The following is a 21,731-nucleotide window of genomic DNA, read 5'->3' as shown; positions in this document are numbered from 1 at the left end:
GGCGCAATTTGACAAATACTTAAATTAGAGATTGTTTACATTTTATAACAGCATTATACTGTTATAAAATTTGTCTTTGAAAAAAAAAAAATCTAGAAATGATTAAAAAAAAAGACAATTTACAATTTCAATAAATTTTCAACAGTCAACTTGTTTTTTTTAAGTACTTAAAAGAGAAGTTTGCTTGTTGGGCAAACCTTTAGTAATGTAAAACAAATTCTGATTTAGGTTAGTATTGTTTCACTTTGGATCTTCCATTTATTTAACCACAAACACTTTCATCCCCTAATCATGAGCACCAGTAAATCTGATTACACATCTTTACTTTCTACATGCTTAATAGTCACACAAACCATTTTCATGTTTCTCCTCTCTCCCTAAAACAGCAAACTCTATATTAAAATGGATGGCCAACAACAAGACTTACTTAAAAATAAGTGGAATTTATTGTCAACAGATTTTGTTATTCCTAATGCTGGTGTCAAAGCAAAGCCCTCCCCCCTCTCTCTGTTAGACTCTCGATGTAGCTTTCAAGACATGTCAAAATCAAATCATTTAATACAGTAATCTAAATAAGAACAGAATCAACCCAGAATGCTTCGCTGGGGCCTGAATTTAGTGATAACTTTTCATCCCCCAACTTGCACGCAGTCTTTTAAGCTAAAAAAAAAAAGTTTGTTTTCCAGTCATCTTTTAAGTGTCCAAAACCTGAGCCCTGCACCATTAAATTATTTTAGGTCTGTTTTTTTTTTTTCAAAACCCTGAATTCTTTATTGAAAATATGCATACATAACACTTTTCCTACACAACAATACAAAACATTACAATCACTGTTGTAAATAAGACATTAAACGCAAACCAACACATCACCCCTCTTCCCACCCTAGAGCCCAAGGAACTTAGAGATGCTACAGTAAGCCCTTATTCCCCGCCCCGGTCCTGTCCCGCCACCACCATAACCTCAGAGAAATAAGACATAGTTAAATCAGAAACAACTCCCTCGGCAAACTCCGACAGAAGAACAGAGAAGACACCGGGTTGCATACAGACAATAGCATTTTGCCACCAGCAGGTGAAGGATGTTTTTTTTTTTGTTTTGTTTTTTCCTTTTTTCTTTACTGAATTACTTTTTTTGAGGGGGGAGAGGGTTTAAAAATGTGCATCGATTTCCATCAAGTCTTTTGAAATGGATTCATGGCATGGAAAGAGGAGTCCATTCTGTGGTTTTCGGGAGTGAAGAGGTTTCTAGAGTGTGCATATCAGTCCGTGACATACATAACCTACAAGAAAACAACTGTGTGCCTGGGATTTGGCTTCAGTACAGGTCGGAAAAGTAGCAACTGCCTATCTACAACGGCACACCGAGCAGAAGATAGTAAAACACACAGAGATGCGATTAAGCAGAATCTTTACGGGGAGGAATTTCTTTAAAGGCGATGGGTGGATAGTTAAAACCTGATTCGATAAACATTTAAACACACCGTGACTCCTCCCCTGCTTCTACTGGCAAAGAGTGTTGCTGTGCATATCGTTTTATGATTGTTGTGGTAGATAAAAATGCAACTAAATACAAAGAAAAGTACACGTAAAAGAAGGAGAAGTTGTGTTACAAAAAAAAAAGAAGGACTCCAAATGTCTGGTTATATTTTAATATGATCATACAGGGATAGAGATCAACCAAAAATGATATACGTGAACAAAAAAAAAAAAAAAAAAAAAAAAAAAAAAAAAATTAAGTAAAAAAAAAAAAAGAAGTTCAATAAAAACAGACAAAAGCACTGGTTTAAACATTTTACTATATCAGTCTGTAGCGAATTGTCATTACATACCCTGAAATAAGGGAGGAAGAAAGCTTTAAATGGTGCAAAAACCACTGAATAACTTGGCTGGAGAGCAGAGGGGAGGTTGATGCCTAACTCTCTCTAAACTCCCAGAGGGGGTACCTTCAAGACGAGGCTGCTTTGCCTTGTAATGCTGAGTTTCATCACGTTTTGGGCCAATCACTCACATCGGGTGCATAGAGGCATGGCGAGGACCCGGGTCCTCTTGAAATCTCCTATTAGGTTTTTAAATCTTTCACCAATGTAACCTTTTGGGGTGGCAGCCGACTAAAGATTAATGCCACCGCTTCATGTGCAGGAGAGCAGAAAGACCACTCAAAGTGCCGTGAGGGAGTCATACATACCGAGGGGGGCGGGGGATCTGTGCAACTGTGGGAACAGGAAGGCAGTTTGTGTCGTTTTGATTCAGGATTGCAAAAGTCCCAAACTAATGCGCTCGGAGCGTTGTTTCAGCTAATGAATGCCTCTTCTTTTTATGAACTTGTCGAACAATTCCAAGCATCAACTTCTCTAATGAAATAATCCTTCGCCGATGACTCGGCATGGGCCGGTTTCATGGTAAAAAGATTAACAGCGGCTTACTTTGGGAACTGAAGTAGCTCCAGCAATCACTCTTCTAAAGTAACGCCGTTTTAAAACTGCAGCTGGAGAGCCGTCAAGCAGACGACTGCAGGCTAGGTACCAGCACGGATAGTCCAAGTAGATAGGTGTCAGATACTGTGCAATAATAAAACTTGGTGGGCGTTTATATTTTTATTCCAAGTCTACTGATCAAAATCGGAATAATAAATAAATATTAAATACGCTAGTATAACTGCAATAATCAATTTGTGATCATATTTTTGTGGCAGTAAGAATCATTGTTGGGGTAAAACCTTGAGCATGTTTCTATATTTTTGTCTGAAAGTTTTCTGGAAAAATTTTGATACCCTGAAGCCGTAACATATTTTCATTTTTTTCCACAGAATCTCGTACCGGCCCATGCCTTTACAAACTTTCAGCCTCTTTCTGGTGTCTCACTTAAATTGCATTCATTTTTTTCTTTTTTGTATTTTGCTTCGCTTCACCCAACGAATCTTATGTCAACATATCAGTGCCATTTGAATGCTGCATCGTTGAGGACAAAACACATTCTAATGTAAAAATGAAAGCCCCACATTAAAAAAAAAAAATAAATCTTTTTTTTTTTTTTAATTTTTTACAAAATGTCTTTTTTTTGTTCCACAGACATAGAGGTCCCTATGGGGCTTTGGATAACTCAGAATTGGTTTAAAATCTGGAACAATTTTACTATGAAAACAAGGGGATGAGGGGAGAGGAAGGGAGAGAATCTTCTGCTGGTGTGAGTTGCACACATACAAAAAAAAAAATAATAATAATAAAACACGCGCCAATTAAATCTGCACCCAATAATGTCCACTCTCGCTCTACTGTGTGCATGCAAAAAAACACTCTTGTCACTATTACTCACACTCATCCACTCTCACACAGGAGGGACAGCAGTCACTAAGCGTGCAAATGAAGTTGCACTCCACGTCTGAAAGCGTCTCTTTCTGAGAAAGGTCTTGGTATATATATATGTATATATATATATATATATATATATATATATATATATATATATATATATATATATATATATATATATATATATATATATATATATATATATATGCGTGTCTCGATGATGGAAAGCACACCTCGCCACCAGTGTGTGACCCCCTCACAGTGGATATGTAACCTGTGGATCACTCTGTCCTCCTCCTAGGTAGATTTAACGGAGTTGTGCACAGGCTAGCTCGACAGGAGGGAGGGAATGGGGGAGCTGTCCGTGACGGATGTTAAATAAGGGGAATAAAAAGTTTTTTTTCCCCCCTCCTAAAGCTGAGAAACAGAACGTGGAATCTTCACGCTGAAGTTTTCCTTGGGCACTACATGAGCAAGGGTTCGCCTCTTAAACAAGAATGAACACTATCATTAAGAAAAAAAAAAAAAAAAAAAAAAACTTCAAACAGTTAGCATAGCCTATCGGTGTTCTTTATCAGCTGGTCTGTTGATGGTTTCACTGTGAATTTTCAGCTGAAGAATTTAGCAAGTAAAAAGAGGTAAAGGGGAAAAAAAAAAAACACACACAGATGACCTACTATAGCCCTCCCCCACCCCACACGCACCATCCTCCTCTCTCAACAACAAGTTCCCCCACCCATGTCCATAGAGACATTAGAGAGTCTGAGACAAACGGGCAGACGGCTGTAGTCCGGCAAGGAGAGGGGCCGGTCCGCCCCGTCCGTCTGGAGGCATCGCGAGGATGCAGCGGGCCCCAGGCTCAGGGTGGAAGTGGATTTCCTCAGATACTTGCAAAGAGCTGGCATGTCTACTGACACCGGAGCAAAATGGAGGACGAGGGGTGGGGGGTCAGTTAGAAGTGAGGAGAACAGCTGTTACAGTTCATCAGAGGAAGATCCCGCTGAGTTCTGACTGACTTTCCAGGCCTTTAGAAAAGGGATCCCAATTTTTTTTTATGTGGATGCGGACCCAAAATTCCAGGGAGTCTGTCGTCATGTCCACCATTTGTCTAGGCCGGTTCTGGAGCCATATTTTTCTCGCTTTTTGTTTTCTCAGATGGGTCGGTGACATTTGTTGGGTTTTTCTTCGCTTTCTCTCTGGTGATATCAAATTGTATTTGCCCATTTACGTTTTGTTACACTGTAGGATTCTTGGGTTGTTGTCAAATTGAGACGTCATCTGCTCCGTAGGTCACCATCAACTGTCCATGTTACTGCTGTTTTCTGAGGAGACGAAAAGCAAGCAGACATGCAACTCGTCATTATGGGTTGCGAGAACAGCTCCCGTTTGAACGTCATCCTCTTACCATTGAGTCCGTCTGCCTCTTGCGAATCGAGAAATGGAGCGGGACCCCAGATGCGCACTGTGCCGTCGTCCGAGGCGGACGCCATGAGGCCCGGGATGGCTGGGTTCCAGCTCACACAGTTAACGGTGCGTGTATGGCCTGTGAGCTCGGCAATAGGAAGTTCGCCACGCCTATGCCAGATGTACACTTTATGGTCTGGTGGGATTGACGACAAAGGTTGTGCACAGATGGAAGAAAATAGATTTAGAACAGGGGAAAGAAATGCCACTGCTCCGAGCAACGACGATAACCAAAGAAACAAGAGATTATATGTCGTCTTCAAATTTGAAGTCTTACCGCAATTTCTCGAAAGAATCCTTTGCACTTTGTCAAATTTTAACCACATTTCGAATTGCATTTGAACAGATATTGAATTTTATAAATTCACGTTTTTTGTGATGGATCCGAATCATAGTAGTAAATAATTATGAAGCTGAAGGAAAATTATGCTTTTTGTTTTTTTTTTCTTTCCAACAAATCTTTGAGTTATTAAAAGACTGATTTTTTTTTTCTCCATAACAGAATACACTTGATCAAAATCAGCTCATTAAAGCTCTGGCGGTCTTTGTCTCACTCGGAATCTATAAACTTTTCTTCAAAGGTTTTCTTCCAGGATTACTCTGGATTTTGCTTTATTCGTCTTTCTTACAATTTAAACCAGCTTTCCTCTCCCTGCTGAAGAGAGGCATCCCCACACCATGACGCTGCCACTATCATGTTTCACAGTTGGCATGATGTGCTAATTTCCCAACAAATATCTCTATGTACTTCTATAAATAATATATTTTTTTGTTGTTTTAGAGACTGAATGTAGAAAAAAATAGATGTTCTGTCCAAGAGTTGTTGGTTCAGAAAAGGCTAATGAAAAAAAAAAAACAAAAAAAAAAAAAACACACACTTTGGTAGGAGATGCTTTCCCACATTAGGTAAATAAATTTAGTTATACTGTGAACTATTTCCTGTCAATGGCCTTCCGCTGCCTTTTCACTGTACCTTCACTGCCACTGGCGATGAAGTCTTCGTTGTGTCCTCCAAAGCAGGAGTGGATGGTGTAGAAGCCCTGGGTCACACCTTGGTACTTCCTCACAAGCACCCGATCTTGAAGATCCCACAGGTGCACTCCCTATGTTGAAACCAGTTTCAATTCAAAATTCTACTTAATTTAAAAATACTTTATTAATCCCCAAATCTATTATATTTCTCCAATATTAATTTAGTCTATTAAATAAGTCTATTTATTTGTTAGCAAGCATCTCGGTAGAACTGATGAGCTTACCTGAGTTGCTACATTTAACAAAGCTAATCTACCGTTCTTTGAAACGGTAAAAGACATGATAGGGTGGTCCTCTTGAACTCTGTAAAAACAAAAACAAAACAAACAAACAAAAAAAAAAACAACGTGAAAATAAATTAGCTATCTGCTATTAAAATGAATTACATTAAGTCACATCTTTCAATCTCATTTCAAAATATACATACATGTTTCTGTCTGTGAGGTCCTCAAAGTTGTACCCTCTGATACGCTGATGGGTGTCCGAGGCCAGCACAGTCTTCCCATCGCTCAGGCACCACAGGCACTGAACTCTCACCCCCTCCCACGAGTCCAACAAGTTCCCGTCCAGGTCCTGACAACGCAGACCCAGTCAAACATCAGAAGAAGAATGAGCACAAATGCTAATGTCTAAGTATGTAAAACCAGTCAAGAAACACTAAAAGACCTACAGTTGAAATTGCAGCAAAAGGTAGTTTTATAAAGTTTTTAAATCAGGACTAAATACAAACGAGCACCACGCTTCAGGTCTATATGTCATAATGTCCTTCCACTTCACAAACATGCACTATTTTGTGTTTGTGGCTCACATGGCAATGAAACACTACGATGTTTGTGAATGTGGCAAAATGGGGGAAAAAAAAGAAAATAATTGTGTTTGTAAAAGTTGGTAAATGACCGGAGGACTTACACACTGATAAAACTGCCCCCTTTGTCCACCGGTGACAAAGCGTTTGCCGTCAGGATTCCAGGCCACACTGGTAAGACTGTCTTCGTGGGACTGGGACATCTTGGTCCGCAGCTCCCCCGTCTGGCAAAGGAGGGTATTTATAGAGAAACACAGAGAAGGAAATGGGGGAAGGGAGAGAGAGCGAGAAGACACATTGAGCAAGAGTGGGGGAGGGATGAGTAAGAAAAAAAAAAAAGAGAGAGAGACGGGAGGGGAGAAGAGAGGATGGGTGAAAAGAAAAGGTCATTGAGTACAAACGGCACACTACAGGGTATCCATAGCACTTTTCAGACTTGGGATACGATTAATGGTGCTTAGATAACCACGTCATACCGAGGATGGCTATGAGGAGACACACTTACCGCGTGTCAAGCTGAATGATACAGAAACAGTGATATAATGTATGAGATCAGAGTACCCCAAATAACACCAACAGCATATAAATAAATTCTGACAGCTGAAGCATCTTCTAAATGTGTAGAAGAAAATATCTCTGTATGACTACGCTCATTAATTGAGGTATGAAGCCAACACCCTGTGCCAACAGCAAAGGCTCAATTTCTTGTCTGAATGGTGTTGAAAAGAATATTTAAGGATACTTTTTAATTTCCTTCTTTCTTTTTATTCTACCTGAACATTCCAGAGCCAGAGCTCAGAGCAATCGTCAGGTCCACAGGCGATCAGGTAGGTGTCGTCAGGACTCCAGGCTAAGTAGGAGACGCCGTATGCGTGCCCTTCCAGGGTTCGCAGCAGCTTCAGTTGGTGGCTCTCCTACGTGGCAGGCACAAATGAAACATTACTTGAATAAGAGACTTTATAATGGCATTTTTAACTTTATTTCATTCAGATTTACCTTTCATCAGACTACCTCTTAGAACATTAAATAAACTCACTATTCTGTAAGAGTTTCTCTACTGGTTTAGTGAGAAACTCTGTTAAACATGATTAATCTCATGCAACAGTAGCAAGACAAAACACTTGAGAGCATACAAGGAGAACTAGATCCAGGTTGCCAATCTCTGGTGTTTCAAATAGATTTTCAGCTGAACGTTTGCAGAAAGGACAACATTAAAGCCGTTCCAGTGCTTTAATCTTGAGCTAATTCTTAACCGGTTCTATTAAAGAACCTGTTTTGTTTTCCATAATCTCTGAGCTAATTTCAACCCATGCCATTGTGTTCTCATCCAGTAAATGTTTGATCTTCTCTCCGTTTCCGTTTGAGGAGGATCGTGTTGCACAGAGACGGCTTAAATACACCAGTCGCATTATTTATCTCAGCAACTCGGCAAACAAAAATTCTACAATCACCTCAGTTTCTTAACACCTTGGGGACAAAGCTCTGTTTTCTTACTAGTTTCTGTCTTAAATTATATTTGCTTTTGCAAAAGTAGATCGTGTTGCAACAGCACATTTTAAATTCCACTCGTTATATTTTAACAGATGAGCACACACCGTCTCTTGATCATTTGAAAGTATATATTTTTTCTAGTTTAGACCTAAAAAGAGACTGCAACTACTACAATCTACCAACAGACTGCAGTCGAATGAGTAAGGCGTGTATGTTTGCACACTCACCGGGTCCACTTGCCAGATTATGACAGTCGTGTCTTTGGAGCCAGTCGCTAGTTTGGTGCCATCGTTTGAGAATTTGCAGAACCACACTTCATTACAATGCTCTGTCAGAATCTGCTGGGTGTAACAGGGAAACTGTTTCCTGCAGGAAGAAAAGAGATTGATTTTTAAAAGTCTACAAAACCCACCGGTGAATGCGTTTTGAAAATTCTACAACAGAATACAAACTGGCCCTCAAAATGTAGCGTTTGTAGTATTTTCAGATGTACAGAGAGAACAGAAATTTGAGAATGCATAAGAGTCTATGTGATGTTCGTCCTGCATAATTTAGCTAAAAAAAAAAAAAACACAACAGAAATGTGGTGGGAGGAATATTGCATTTCTGTGGATCCTTGAGTAAATACTTTATTAAAGCACATTTACATCCAGTTTCAGTTTTTGCCAACTTTGTCTTACAAAAGTTCTCCAAATCTATGAGATTGTGAGGACAAGCTAGGCCACTTCAAACAATACATGTTCCTCTCATGAAGAAATTATTTGTTGATTTGGATGTGAAAAAAAAAGCTTTCCTAAATATAATGGAACATGAAAGTACATTAACTAAAGAAAAGGAGGGGAGACATATACGCCACATGTAAATAACTTAAATTATAATGAAACTAGTACAAAGGAACGCACAAATGCTTTACCACTTGAAGCAAAATCACTTGTGATTTTCAGTTTATTGTGGTGCTGATAAAATAAAATCCCCTGTTTTGTAGCTGACCACTATTTGGGACTATTGGTCACTTCATCCACTGACAAAAACCACATTGCTTCCTATGTTAAAGCAGCCTACGCCTGTCACAATACAGCAATTAATTGCACGATAAATCAAAATGAACTTGATCATTTCCATTCCGGTTCATTTTGTTCAAAGACACTTATGGGTTTGGTTGTGTGTGGATTTTATTTTCGTTTATCATTTTTGGTTGTTTTGTTTTATTTGGGATGTTTAAAATATCTTCCAGTTCTAAGTGTTCTTCATAAAATTAAAGTTTATTGGTCTTTAAGAGAGCAAGCGTTTGTTGTTATGCCATTATCAATATATTACTTGGAAAACAGTCTCAAAAGAACAATGTTATTGTTTATCGCAATAATTTCTAGGACAATTTATTGTCCAGTAAAAATTGTTATTGTGACAGGCCGACATAGCGAATGATACCCGGGCTAATTAACCAGCTAATATGTAATAGAAGCGGAAATATTTATCTATTTGTTGTTTAAAAAAATCTTCAAGACCACTGTTTTAGATGTGACTACTTAAAATTTATCTCACCATCTGTGTGACTGCAGTAGAATTTATTTTTTCCGTTGACCGAATATATTAAAGCTCAGTTGATTATGTTGACAGCCTCAACAGGCAGTAATGAGGGGAAAACCAACATCATGCTTCCCGCTTGTGTCCAACCCTCCTCAAACCATTTTCTTTTTTACCAACCTGCTGCAGACATGATCGAGGAGAAGGGAGACTGAATCCAGGTTGTTGTCCAGCTTGGTGTTGTGATAAAGACAGCGATCCCTCTGTAGTTCCACCGCTTGCCGCAGCAAAGTGTGTAGTCGCCGAGGAGGCAGCATCATGGATGGGGGCAGGTACGCTGCAACATGGTCAGAAAGCAGGAAGATAGTTCGCCTCAGCACATCAAACGTATGTGTGGAAGCTGGGCAACATGTGCTAGCTCCACAGGCTGATTAAACGGAAAGCATCTCCTCACTCTGTAATTTATCCAGGAGCCTGGAGCGAGAGGCTGTGCCCTTGCCCTCCCACTCTGCCTTGGCGCGGAGGTCGTCGGCATGGCTACACATTAGGTACCTGCAAGAAAATACGAAGTCAAGGTTTAGGAAAAACAAGATTCACTGTTGGTAAAAATCAGAAAAACTAACATGACTCATCGCACAACCAAAACTGTATTAGATGCAACATTTCTTGTATAATTTCTCATTTAACCTACAACACCGGTCACAGTAAATCAAAACAACAATTATTCTTTTTGCACAACACGCCCATGCTGTATTATGTGTATATCATTCTTGTCTGGAGGCGGACAGCAAATAATAAGGAAAAACTAACCAAAAATGCCTAGAAAACTGAATATTTTTAATTAAAACAATATTTTAACATACAGTCAATGAAAATGCCTGGACAAATCTAATTTAATAGTCAGTCATGACAAGGGGCAGCGCTAGTCATTTGGGCTCCCTAAGCTACGAACAACACAGAAAAAGAAGTAAGGTGGACAGGAGGTGAAGCGAGACTCCATACGACACGCGATTATCACGTCACTGTTCTTTTCCTCTTTTCCACCCACATCTCTTAATGCCTTTTGAGGGCATATTCAGACTGCCTGCTGGACTTGAGATTGAGGCATCTTTTTTTTCTTATTCTTGACCAAATGTTGTCTTTGCACGAATTGTACCTTGCTTCACACATTTTTTAATATACCATAATTACTGTAAGTGTGACGAGTTTCCAAGAGCCTGATCATTTGGTGCCCTATGCACCATGTCAATCTTGCATGTCAATCTTGAAGACACAACATTATGTATAGTCTCATATCAAGAGCTGGGTTTATCGTTATACCCATATTATTCACTGTGTTAATTGGGGTAGAAGCAACCTGTTGACTTAAGAGCAGCATACTGCTAGCAGGCGTATTACAGGGTCACACTGGTTTCTGAATGAAACATACATTTAAATATCACTGACTGTATTGTCACAGAGACTCGTGTAGTTCGTTTTACAACATTCTTTAACATGAGCACTGCTTATTTTCTGAAATCATGAGAAAGTAATGACGATGCCCTCAGCCAATGAATACACATGAGCCGGTTGGAACCAACCGCAGCCCTTGGAGACATTTGTTGTGATTTAAAGTTGATCCCAAAAATGTCCCAGATGAGGCTTTCTGCTACATCCCAGTAAAAATACAAGGCTGGCCCATTCTTGGCAACAACAAGCTTGTCTGACCGACACTTAAAATAACTGTAAAAACTCAGACAGCAAGCAAGACATGAATAATAGCCTACAAACATAAGAAAGGTTGACAACTGGCACATTGGCAAAATACAAAACAGAGTAAAAAGTCCTAAAAATGCAAAGTGATACTGTCGCCAAACTCATCACAGCAGGTAACAGATTAAAGCAGTAATTATTTAACTTTAAAACCAAAATGACATATACAAACAGTATTAAAAACTAACAAGCCCCTAATACACAAATAAAGCAAATCAGGTCTTAGCTTACTTGTCTCACTTAATGAAAGTAAAAGAACAGCTAGGTCCTTTGATGTCTTTTTAATTCCTCTGCTGTTCCCTAATTCCTCCACAACACCAAGCTAACATCTCATCTTTTAAGCCTCCTTGCAACAACAACTGACTACAAATTCGACCTAATCTAATCTTATATTTTGCCACAGCTTCAGCTTTTAGTTGCTTGCTTCCTACAGAAGCACTGCCCAAGTAGCCAGTGGCAGTTTTTGTCCATTCAGTTTTTTAAGAAGCTTCCCTTTGAAGTTAATGCTAAGTGTTTGAACTTCTCATCTTGTTGGCCATCTCTGCTTTTCATCTTTTCATCAAAGCTCAGCTGATGATAGTTTATTTCATCTGCAAATGTACCGTATTTTCCGCACTATAAGGCACACCGGATTATAAGGCACACCTTCAATGAATGGCTTATTTTAAAGCTATTTTCATACATAAGGCGCATAGAATCGACACTACAGTTAGGGTTGCCACCCGTCCCGTATTGAACCTAAATGGGACGCGATTTGTTCCGTACTCTACAAATGTGGATGTGTAATAATAAAGAAATGGTCCCAGAGTACTTTATATAGTAGGCTGCCCCAGTCATTGTTCCACTCACGGTGTTGGTGTTGCGATATTGTGCCCAACTGCTTTTTGGGTAACACAGACCAACCGACACGCCGCAGTCTCCGTCTCTCTTCCCCCACCCCCTCCCGGCTTTAAATGTATAGGGGCTGGTCCCTTGGTAACCCTAGTCGAAGCACCCCGGATGAATGTCTAAAGCCACTTTGTTGACATAAAGAATGTCAACAACTGTCCAACTCCGGTCAGCGAGGAGAGCCTTCCGCGACTGGGCCGGGGCGTGGGCGGACGATGGTCACCCTTCTCCGTTCGCGCACAGCATGTTTGTGGAGAACGTGGTGCTAAATGACCTGCAGACGACCTGATTCTAGACGGTCGGTAGGTAGATAGGTCAGTCAAACTTTATTAACAAACCAGCGTTCTGACAACTATCCCAGCATGCACCGCGCGCTTCTTCTTCTACGGGCGAAAAATGAAGTCGGCGGCTGCTTACCGTAGTTGCTAGACCTGTTGTGGTTCAATATTGGTCCATTTATAAGGCGCACCGGATTATAAGGCGCACTGTCGGCTTTTGAGGAAATTGAAGGTTTTTATGTGCGCCTTATAGTGCGGAAAATACGGTATATCAAAATTCAAAGTACCACAAGCTGTGTTGTGATGAATAAAAGAACAAACAATAAAAAAAGACCATGTTATAAGGTAAATATCATTTAAGAACTTAACTGCCAAAATTGTGCATTTTTACAAAAGTACATGTGTGGAGCTGTTTAAATTTAGTACTTTGAGTGAATCATTTGTGAAACCGGGTGAAACATCAGAAAGTACCCGCTGAGGACGTGGATCCGGTCCGTGTTGTACTTGAGCGGCGTCAGCTCTCCCCGGAGGACCTGCAGAGCCTCCAGGACCTTGCCGTCCTCCAGATACTCTAGGTACTTCTGTTGCAACAACAGGAACTTCATACGCTGAGGAGGAGGAGGAGAAGTCAACAATAAAACAATGGATAAAAGAAAAAAAAAACTTGGCTTTATGAGATTATAACATTAAAACGATTAAAGAAATCATTAATGAATGCATCTCTAAAATACTTAAAAGTACCACACATGGAGTACCGACATCTGTAATTTATCAGCACAATCTTTAATCTTTGCCCTGAAAACGCCAAAAAAAAAAAAAAAAGCGTGGGAATGAATCAACTTTAAGCCAAAAAAGAGATTTCTCCCTGCGTTTTAAAGGTGTTGTGCTGCAGCTAAGCACTCAAAGGTAAACGATATCTATAAACCCTCATGGTGAGTTGAATATTCTATTATCTGATACTGTACTGGAAACTGTATAAAGGGAGTGGAGGAGCAGCTTCAGTCTAAGGATGCATGACCACATCTCCCACATGCTGTGTTGAATAAAGCTCCCCTACTTTGAAAAGATCCCCTGTTAAGGAAGCACACAGTGGAAGGCAGAAGCTGTTTTAAGTTTATATGTTTGAAGTTATGATTCTGCCTATAAAGACCCAGGCAGCAACAACAACAAAAAAAAACAAAAAAACAACAAAAAACAGAAATCCCTATCTTTTTCCATGTGATTTACTAAGAAAAAAAATAAAATATGCACATATCTGAACAAAGTAATGTATTTTATAATCTATAAATGAAGGAAAATTTAAGTACTTGATAGTCTGACTTAGATGTAAATGAGGTGCTTTTATTTTTTTAAGATCACCTATTCCCACTATTCTAACTGGGACGTTCTGGGACACATGAATGTGCATCAGTTTGTCACTAAACACAACCGTCCTGGGACACATTGAAGGAGAACCCACAGACATGACCTCATGACCCCTATAAAACTCAACATGAGGGTTATTTTTAATAACCAGAGATAATAAATTTAATGGAATTCTCTTTAGAGAGAGAGAGAGAAAAAAAAAGACATTTTTTCTCAAAATGTTTTTTTATTTTTTATATATATAGATCAATAGACTTCAGAATGCTGCATGGGTGAATGTTTGTTCCTTGTATATTTTTTTTAGCTGATTGCACCCACTGCAATCCTTGCATAAAAGTTAGTAATTCAAAAAATGACTCATGGGAACAAAATCTGTATCAGACAAATGTCTTGTCACTTTTACATAAGAGTGCAGGCTAAAAAACTTTGTGCAAACAATTAAAAGTTATAGTTTACATTCTTCAGTGTCCGTCCGCTAATGTAGAGCTTTTTGATCTCTAACATTTTACTTCTCCCGTAACACATCTGTTCAGCTGTATATTTACCTTTATAGAGATTTTGCAGCCAAACTAAAGCAGCAAAATGCAACTCATCTAAACCTCAACGACGTTAATAACTGATTAATAATGCAGCTCGTGTGACTGGAAGTTTCGGAGATGAAGCGGAAACATCAGAGGTCCTTGCTGATGTCCAGTTTATGTCTCAGCTGGCAGCCCACCCCTGTGATGTGGCGACCTGCTCATCTGTGTGTAAAGGAAGTTACTGAAATCTGATCGCGCAGGACAGGAGTAAATGACAGTGCTTAGCGGGATCTACTTTTATCCGAATCAGTCGGGGTGTATTTTAATACCAGGTCTGAACCTGGTCTTATAGTTATGAAACTCATACCATTTAATATCAGTCTAAAGTCTCATGATGTTTAACTCTAATTCAGAAAGCAACCACGGCAATGTTTTCCCAACAACTGCATACCCTGAGCGGTTAGGCTGGTACAGCAAGAACACAGGAGCCATATATAATAATGCAAAGGCATGACTGCTCAAATTATGGCCTTGTGTTGTAGAAACACACACTAAATAACTCCATTCCTTTATTCAAGCATGTTTAAAGCCTCTTTAAAAAAAAAAAACACACACACACACACACACACATTACATTCAAATGTGCATTTCTGTCACGTGGTGCTTATTCTGGCATGTCGGCTGAGCTCATGTTTTAACATTACAAAACAATGAATGCATTGTTTTATAGGACGCTAAATTCAACTTTCTGTTTAACAGTTTGTCAGATTGTTAAATCTGGTATTAACTAGCTTAATCAGCTTCCCCCCCACTTCTATCCTTTGCATAAAAGGTTAACGAACCCAATAAAGAAGCATGAAGAACGGCAGAGATGTCAGAGCGTAAAGAGGATAATTAGCAGGTTGGACCGCAACACAGAACAGTGTATCATTTTTTTTGAACAGGAGAGGGAACGTAATGGCTATTATTGGTCCTATACTCCTTCTCCAACTACTTATCTAACTTCATGGTGTACCACTTCTTTGACATCTTTGCTTTGTGTACTTTAAAAGGGAGCATCTTTAAACATGAACTTTGAAATCAAAACAAAAATCCAGATGGCAGAATAAAGCACATCCAGTTACCATTTCAGGTGCAGCTTCAATTTCATTTTTGAAAAGATTGGGAAAAAAATTATAAACAACAACTCAGCCATTTTCAAATGGCGAAAGCACCCGTTTCGAGCCCCGCGCACGACATTTCCACTGTTATTTTCAATTACACTCCAACCATTGTTGAAATCAACCCTCTCTGTCTCTTTATTTCGCGCCGAGGGTAACAGAAACGTGTTTACTGATCAGTGCAAGCAGAGACATCTTTGGTATTAAATTTGAGTCTTATCTCAGGGATGCAGCACGACCCCGACAACTGATACAAGCAGGGTTGAGACAACCACACATAAATTCAAGACAGCATCCACCCACACGCTGCATTTCTTAAAGTACACGACCCTGCAGCGACCCCTCTCCCAACTGCTAATTTTCACTGGGATGCAGGGCAGAATACGATTCTATCTAAAATTGATTTTTTTTTCCCCCTTTAAATTTAGCCATTCTATATATTTTTAATAGCACTGTTTTGTAATTTATGAAAAAGAGCAAAAAAAGCTCAACTCAGACATCACAGAGCATTGCAAACTAAAACAATACACTAAAAACCAGTAGGCGCTGTAGTTTGCTTTAAGTATGATTCATAAAAAAATGGCAAAGTACAACAAATTGAAGAAATAAAGATAAAAACAAATAAGCCAAAAAGAAATTATTCAGCAAAATAGCATATTCCTTCCTTAAATCCAGTGTGTGGTTTGTTTCTAACTCTTTATCCAGAACATTTGAGCTTTTTAAAACTCCACAACACAGGCCTGGTTTTCTACTGCTACAGTTCTGGAACCTCCAGCAGAGCCTGTGTGCTGACTGACCCGTCATTCAGACCCAGTTCAGGGTTTGGGCAAAGCGGGCGCTTACCACATTGGCGTTGGGAGAATGCATCAGTGCTCTCAGCTCGTTGAGATCATTCTCAGCCTGGACCAAAAACAAAGGGTACATGATGGTAGGGAGACACAGAGAGAAATTGTTAGCTCAGCAGTTTCAATGCATGCAGAGGAGGAAAAAAAAAGAAAGAAAGAAAAACAGCAATATAAACATTAAGTGGTAGAAATGGCATGGAAACTGTCCATGAGGCTTTCACAGCTTCCACGTTCTTTGATAAAACTGAGCAGAAGAAACAATCACAACTTAGATTTTACAAGTAGCTTTGTGGGAGGAACAAACCTGCCATCCACATGCACAAATTTACAACCACTTGACTTGAGCCTACACTGAATGCTTTTGGCATCATTTTTGCAATGCTTCTTTTTAACGAGGTCTGTAATTTTCTAAGGCTAACTTAAGCCCTAGAAACAAAGAAATGCAAGACAGCCTGAAAATTAAAAGAATGCCAAAACAAAACGTACCTGTCAGACTGTGCTACATTCTGGACCAGAATTGTCATCAGTGCTGAACTCATTACTGGATTTAATTCAATGTTCTGATCAAATATTACAGATTTTATACAGTTCTAAAATGTAAAAACATGCATTATCAACTATCATACAATTACAAAACTATCCAATAGAGTAAACCCTTAGTACAAAGCAATTTTGTTATGGAGATGAAAACAGTATTTATGGCATTCATATTTTTATTGTTGTTCACCACCTGATTTCTTGCCTAAACAAACATTCTAAAAACGACAACACATCACCTGAAATGATGCAGTCCGTAGTATTTTTCAATCAGCATCTTGCAAAAATATTTATGCATCTGAAACTTTTTCACTTTTTACTATAGTAAAACCAGAGATTTCAATGTATTTTATTAGTTTATATGATGGGCAGACACAGTAGAGCACACTACAGATGCACATTTCTATGTATTATTTGTTTGTACAAAAGTTAGATGAAAAGTGGGACTGCGTGCACATTGAGATTTGTCTATTTTGTTTCAGGAAAGCTCAAGCTTAGGCAAAAATAGATGGGGAGTGTTTTCTGCCATACAGCATTCTGCATGGAGGGTATAGAGTTCAGTTTTGGTTTGATCTGACCAAAGCAACCTTCTTCCATGTGCTTGGTGTGTCTCTTATATGGCTTACTAACTTCTTCTGTGTTTCTTTCAATTTTTGTTTGAAATGTATGAAAAGCTTTTTGCAAGTTTATTGACTGTATGACAAATTAAAAATGTCAAATGCACTAATTAATAACTGCAGAACAAAATTAAACTTGCATAACAGTTAGACCACAAAGGTAGGTCAATGCCTTTCTATGCAACCTGAAAGAACCTCTAAGATTCATGTCCTTTATTATATACAATTTTTAAACAAACACACTTATTATTTTTATAGTGTGAATGGCACAACAGATTCAAAGCACATTCGATGTTTATCAAACCTTAACTCATCAATTATAGGCATCCAAACTAACCTTGTCCCACTCCCCCTCCATGACGTGGTTGCGGAATTTGGACGCTGAAGGGTGCTCCAGTCTGCAGCCTGATTCCTGCATCAGCAGGTCCACCGTCTGACTGCAGACACACACACACGCACGCACACGCACGCACGCACGCAGGCACACACACACACAGACAAGAGGGGAGGGGGTGGAGGATTGGAGGAGAAGCAGACAAAGTTATGCTGATGTATAGACAGAAGACAGTAAAAAGGGAAGAAAAGTAGAGGATGGGTGACTTTGAAATTAAGCATGAAGGTGGCATCTCAGCGTCAGCAGTGAGTGGGTAATCAGAACTGTGAGCTCAGTCAGCAGGATGTCGAAATGTCAGAACATGATTATATGAAGTGACATGTCGGAGCTATTTATTATCACCGTCGCATTTTTTTTTTGCGACAAAGTGCAACCGAAAGGGTTAAGATGAGAGGCACGGCGGTCTGTGAGAACACTTTCAACGCAGAGGGGGCATCATCAACTCTACCTGACATAAACTTAATAGCTCCCTATATCTGAGGGAAACCAACACAGAGCACTTGTGTCATGACCGGAGCATTATGTGTGGACAGTAGGAGGTTCATTAACATGGGGCGAGCTTTCTCTGCAGTTGACATCACCCTCTCAGCTTGTCAACCATGAACCATTACCATCTGTCCAAACAGCATCTCCCAGCTAAGGACACCATAAATGCGCCTGCCGAGATGCGAGCACGAGATAATGAAAACGAGGAGGCACGGGGTGGCGGGGGAAGTTGGTGTGGGAGGTGTTGGAGGAGGAGGAGGAGGGGAGGGGGGGGGGCAGACACCTTTCAGCATGATGACATCATTCTCAGGTATCAATGAAGTGGCGCAGCAGCTTTGTGTTCAGCCTCTCATCCAGCTGTCTGCAATACTGATTTCTCCTGTATTTCCCCTGCTGAAATATAGGGGCTGTGATTCATACCAGGCAATGCCATGTATCTCCCCCCCACCACCCTCTCATCTCTACCCTGCCACCTACCCCCCATCTCAATGGATAGAGCAACGTTAAGGCTGTCTTTTAAAAAGCCCTGTAATGGCTGCTTTTTACTTTCTCAGCTGGACAGCACAGATCAGCGCAGGTTTAAGCTTCTATACAACAGTCACTTTGAAAACGATGAGTGCACACACACATGCATATCCTGAAACCCCCACCGTGGCTATAATTAGATTCAAGCAAAGCGTTTCCATCTAAAACAGCTGGTAGAGAGCGCATTCCTCAGCCGCCATGAAACCATCTGATTCTGCTCATTTCAGGAACAAATGCCGTCTTCAAATAAACACATGCCCTCAATAAAATGCATGTCACAGGTTCTGGCTGACTGTTGACAAATATCTATGACGATGAGACACGGGAATTAGGGCATTAATGCTAGAGAGACATAATCTGCAGGAGACAGCCGTATAAAGACTAGAGGGGGAAAACGAATATCAAAATCTACAAAGCTGCACAAAATGACGGATATAAAGAAACGCGGAGTTGGAAAAGACGAGGAATAATAACCAGATGCTGCCTTGTTATTACAGGGGCTTTTACGCATTACACTATTATTTATGTTGCACCGGAGGTTAAACAAAAAGAAATTATTTTGCAGCCGAGCAAAAACAATACACGAAAACCCCGAATCGCACTGGCTTGACAATCTATACATTAACCTTAAAATTTCTCCGCAATTTTTTTTTTTTTTTGCGCAACAGCCTTTGAACCGCAAACAGGTACACAACAAACTCGATAATCCTGCTTTAGCACCTCATTAAGAAGCTACCACAACATCCCCTTTAACACAAATAAAACACTTCATGTTGATGTGTTGTGAATAGATCGGACGTAAAAGTTAAGCCTTGTTTAGTGTGAATAACCGATACCAACATTGGATGATGTAATGCTTTTATCCAGTGCGAAATCCATATATGTTGACAGTACATCATGTCCTAATTTCAAAAACGTGCTTCGTGTTGCGTTGCATGCGATGAGCTGTTAAAACTGCAGCTTGTGTTTTATGTTGTGTTATATCTGATGTCAGGGCACAGCACCTCAGCGCAGCCAAATGCTATTAGCTTTGAAGCTAACTGTTATTGTGCAAGATGGACCCCTTCTTCCTACCAACTGCCGAGCTCACAGGCTAACTTACTACCCCATCCCCCCATGTTTGTGTCAAGCGCTCTAATAGCGCTTTTAGCAACTACACTATCATAAGAAAAAATAGTGATGTGGATTATACTTGAAATGTTCATCGCTAATATTTGATGTCTGCTGAAGTTTTTCTACGACTGACACATTGGATAAACTTACTTCAGCCCTAGTCCGTGGAGATGTTGTCCTATTAATCGTATGACATCTTCCTCAGTCTGCGACAGCCGTTTCTTCTTTTTCAACGAGCCCACCTCCGAACCCGAGGCCGTGGAGGTAGCCGAAGTCCCCGAACAAGGTCCAACCGAAGACCCGTTACTGGTACCGACACCGTTACCGTTGTCCGCGTTGGACAGAAGCCCGTTTGAGTGGTTTCCACCGGCCGAGGATGATGACTCCCCGTTTTGTGCGCTGTTCAGGCAGGGAAGCTCAGAGGATTCTTGTCCCTGACTTGCCCCGTTTGACTGCATGCTGTTGCTAAAGTTGTTAACGACACTTCGATTAAAGTGAATGGTAGAGGTGGTTTGAGAGTGTGCGGCAAGTCCTAGGACAACTCCAGAGAGGCCTGTTACAACGGCTGAAGCCCCGGGCTCTCCTGCTCCCTCCGCCGCCGAGGCTCGGTGTTTCTTCCGCGGGGGCGGCGACGCTCCGCCGGTGTCCGAGTCGGAGGAGGAGGAAGCGGAGGCCAGAGTTTCCTCACCGAGAGCGGCCGTGGTTAGAAACCGGCGTAGCTCCGGGTGGGAAATGTAGGTTATGCTTCCAGATTGAAGGCCTTGTTGCCAGACTCAGAGCCTAATGTCAGCTCGTTTTTGTTGATGTTTCTCTCAAAACAGCTGCAACTCTAATGGAGTCCTGACGCCCTGACGTAGCCGGAAATTCCTACACTAGCAGGCTTCCGAGTAGAATATAATCCATGGGTGGTGCATGGGAACATAGTTAGCATTATAACTAAATATTTGACAAAATAGAAGATAAAAAAAAGTGTGTGAATGTTGTTTTTATGACCTATGTATTTTAAAACTAATATAATTTTTTTGTAGATTTTACACAAATCTTTTTAATCAGTGAACTGACAAATCACAATAATGTATTGAAATTGGTTAATTATGCTTAAACTGTAGAAAAAAATAATTTAAATAATGTAACGTCAACGTTTAGTTCCAAAATGTCTTTAAAAATGTAATACTGAGAAACAATTTGTGTTTTATCATCAAAGTGACTGAGAAATTATGAAATACAACTCCAAAAGCTATTCTATGCAGACAGTTTCTTTGCAGTTTGCTTCTTTATTTAATGTGTCTGTTATATTCATTTGCCAGTACCTGATACTTAAAATGCTAATGTGCAAATGCCTAACTTCATTACTAGTCACACATTAACACAATAATTTGAAAGAATAAGTCATTCCACTTTTACTTTTTGAATAAATCTTTGATCAATAGAGAAACAGTGCTTGATCAATGAGCTATTGATTGGCTAAGCAAATGTCAACACATCAGAAATTCTTCCACTCAGTTATTATCTGAGTTTAAACAAGTTAAATCAGTCAATTTTGACCTGGAGGTTATACAGAACAAAGATGCATCATTGAGCAGAGATGTACACTTTCCCACATACTCTGTTTCAGATGTTTACAGC

The 21,731-nt window shown here is 39.9% G+C and overlaps 1 protein-coding gene across 1 annotated transcript; it reads right to left on the bottom strand.

Moving 5' to 3' along the window:
• Nucleotides 1–423: 423 nt before the first annotated feature.
• Nucleotides 424–20,974, bottom strand: wdr26b (WD repeat domain 26b). The gene is made up of 14 exons (XM_014992087.2): nt 20,256–20,974; nt 17,925–18,024; nt 16,432–16,488; nt 13,014–13,150; nt 10,079–10,176; nt 9,805–9,961; nt 8,328–8,466; nt 7,383–7,523; nt 6,714–6,833; nt 6,232–6,377; nt 6,029–6,107; nt 5,746–5,875; nt 4,714–4,908; nt 424–4,630 (listed from the first exon to the last, which is right to left on the bottom strand). The coding sequence occupies exons 1-14, from the start codon at nt 20,561–20,563 to the stop codon at nt 4,605–4,607; spliced, it is 1,833 nt and encodes a 610-aa protein (XP_014847573.2). The 5' UTR covers nt 20,564–20,974; the 3' UTR covers nt 424–4,604.
• Between the last annotated feature and the right edge of the window lie 757 nt (nt 20,975–21,731).

The sequence above is a fragment of the Poecilia mexicana genome, unplaced genomic scaffold (assembly GCF_051168715.1).
Source record: "Poecilia mexicana isolate PSO_F unplaced genomic scaffold, ASM5116871v1 scaffold_21, whole genome shotgun sequence".
NCBI lineage: Eukaryota > Metazoa > Chordata > Actinopteri > Cyprinodontiformes > Poeciliidae > Poecilia > Poecilia mexicana.
This window is presented reverse-complemented; position numbering and strand designations above follow the sequence as displayed.

Coding starts and splice junctions, on each gene's coding strand:
- wdr26b (XM_014992087.2), bottom strand. CDS start 20,563: ATGCAGTCAAACGGGGCAAGTCAGGGACAAGAATCCTCTGAGCTTCCC. Junction 13,151..16,431: donor ATTCTCCCAACGCCAATGTG/GTAAGCGCCCGC, acceptor CCTCCTCCTCAG/CGTATGAAGTTCCTGTTGTT. Junction 9,962..10,078: donor GCTCCTGGATAAATTACAGA/GTGAGGAGATGC, acceptor ACCATGTTGCAG/CGTACCTGCCCCCATCCATG.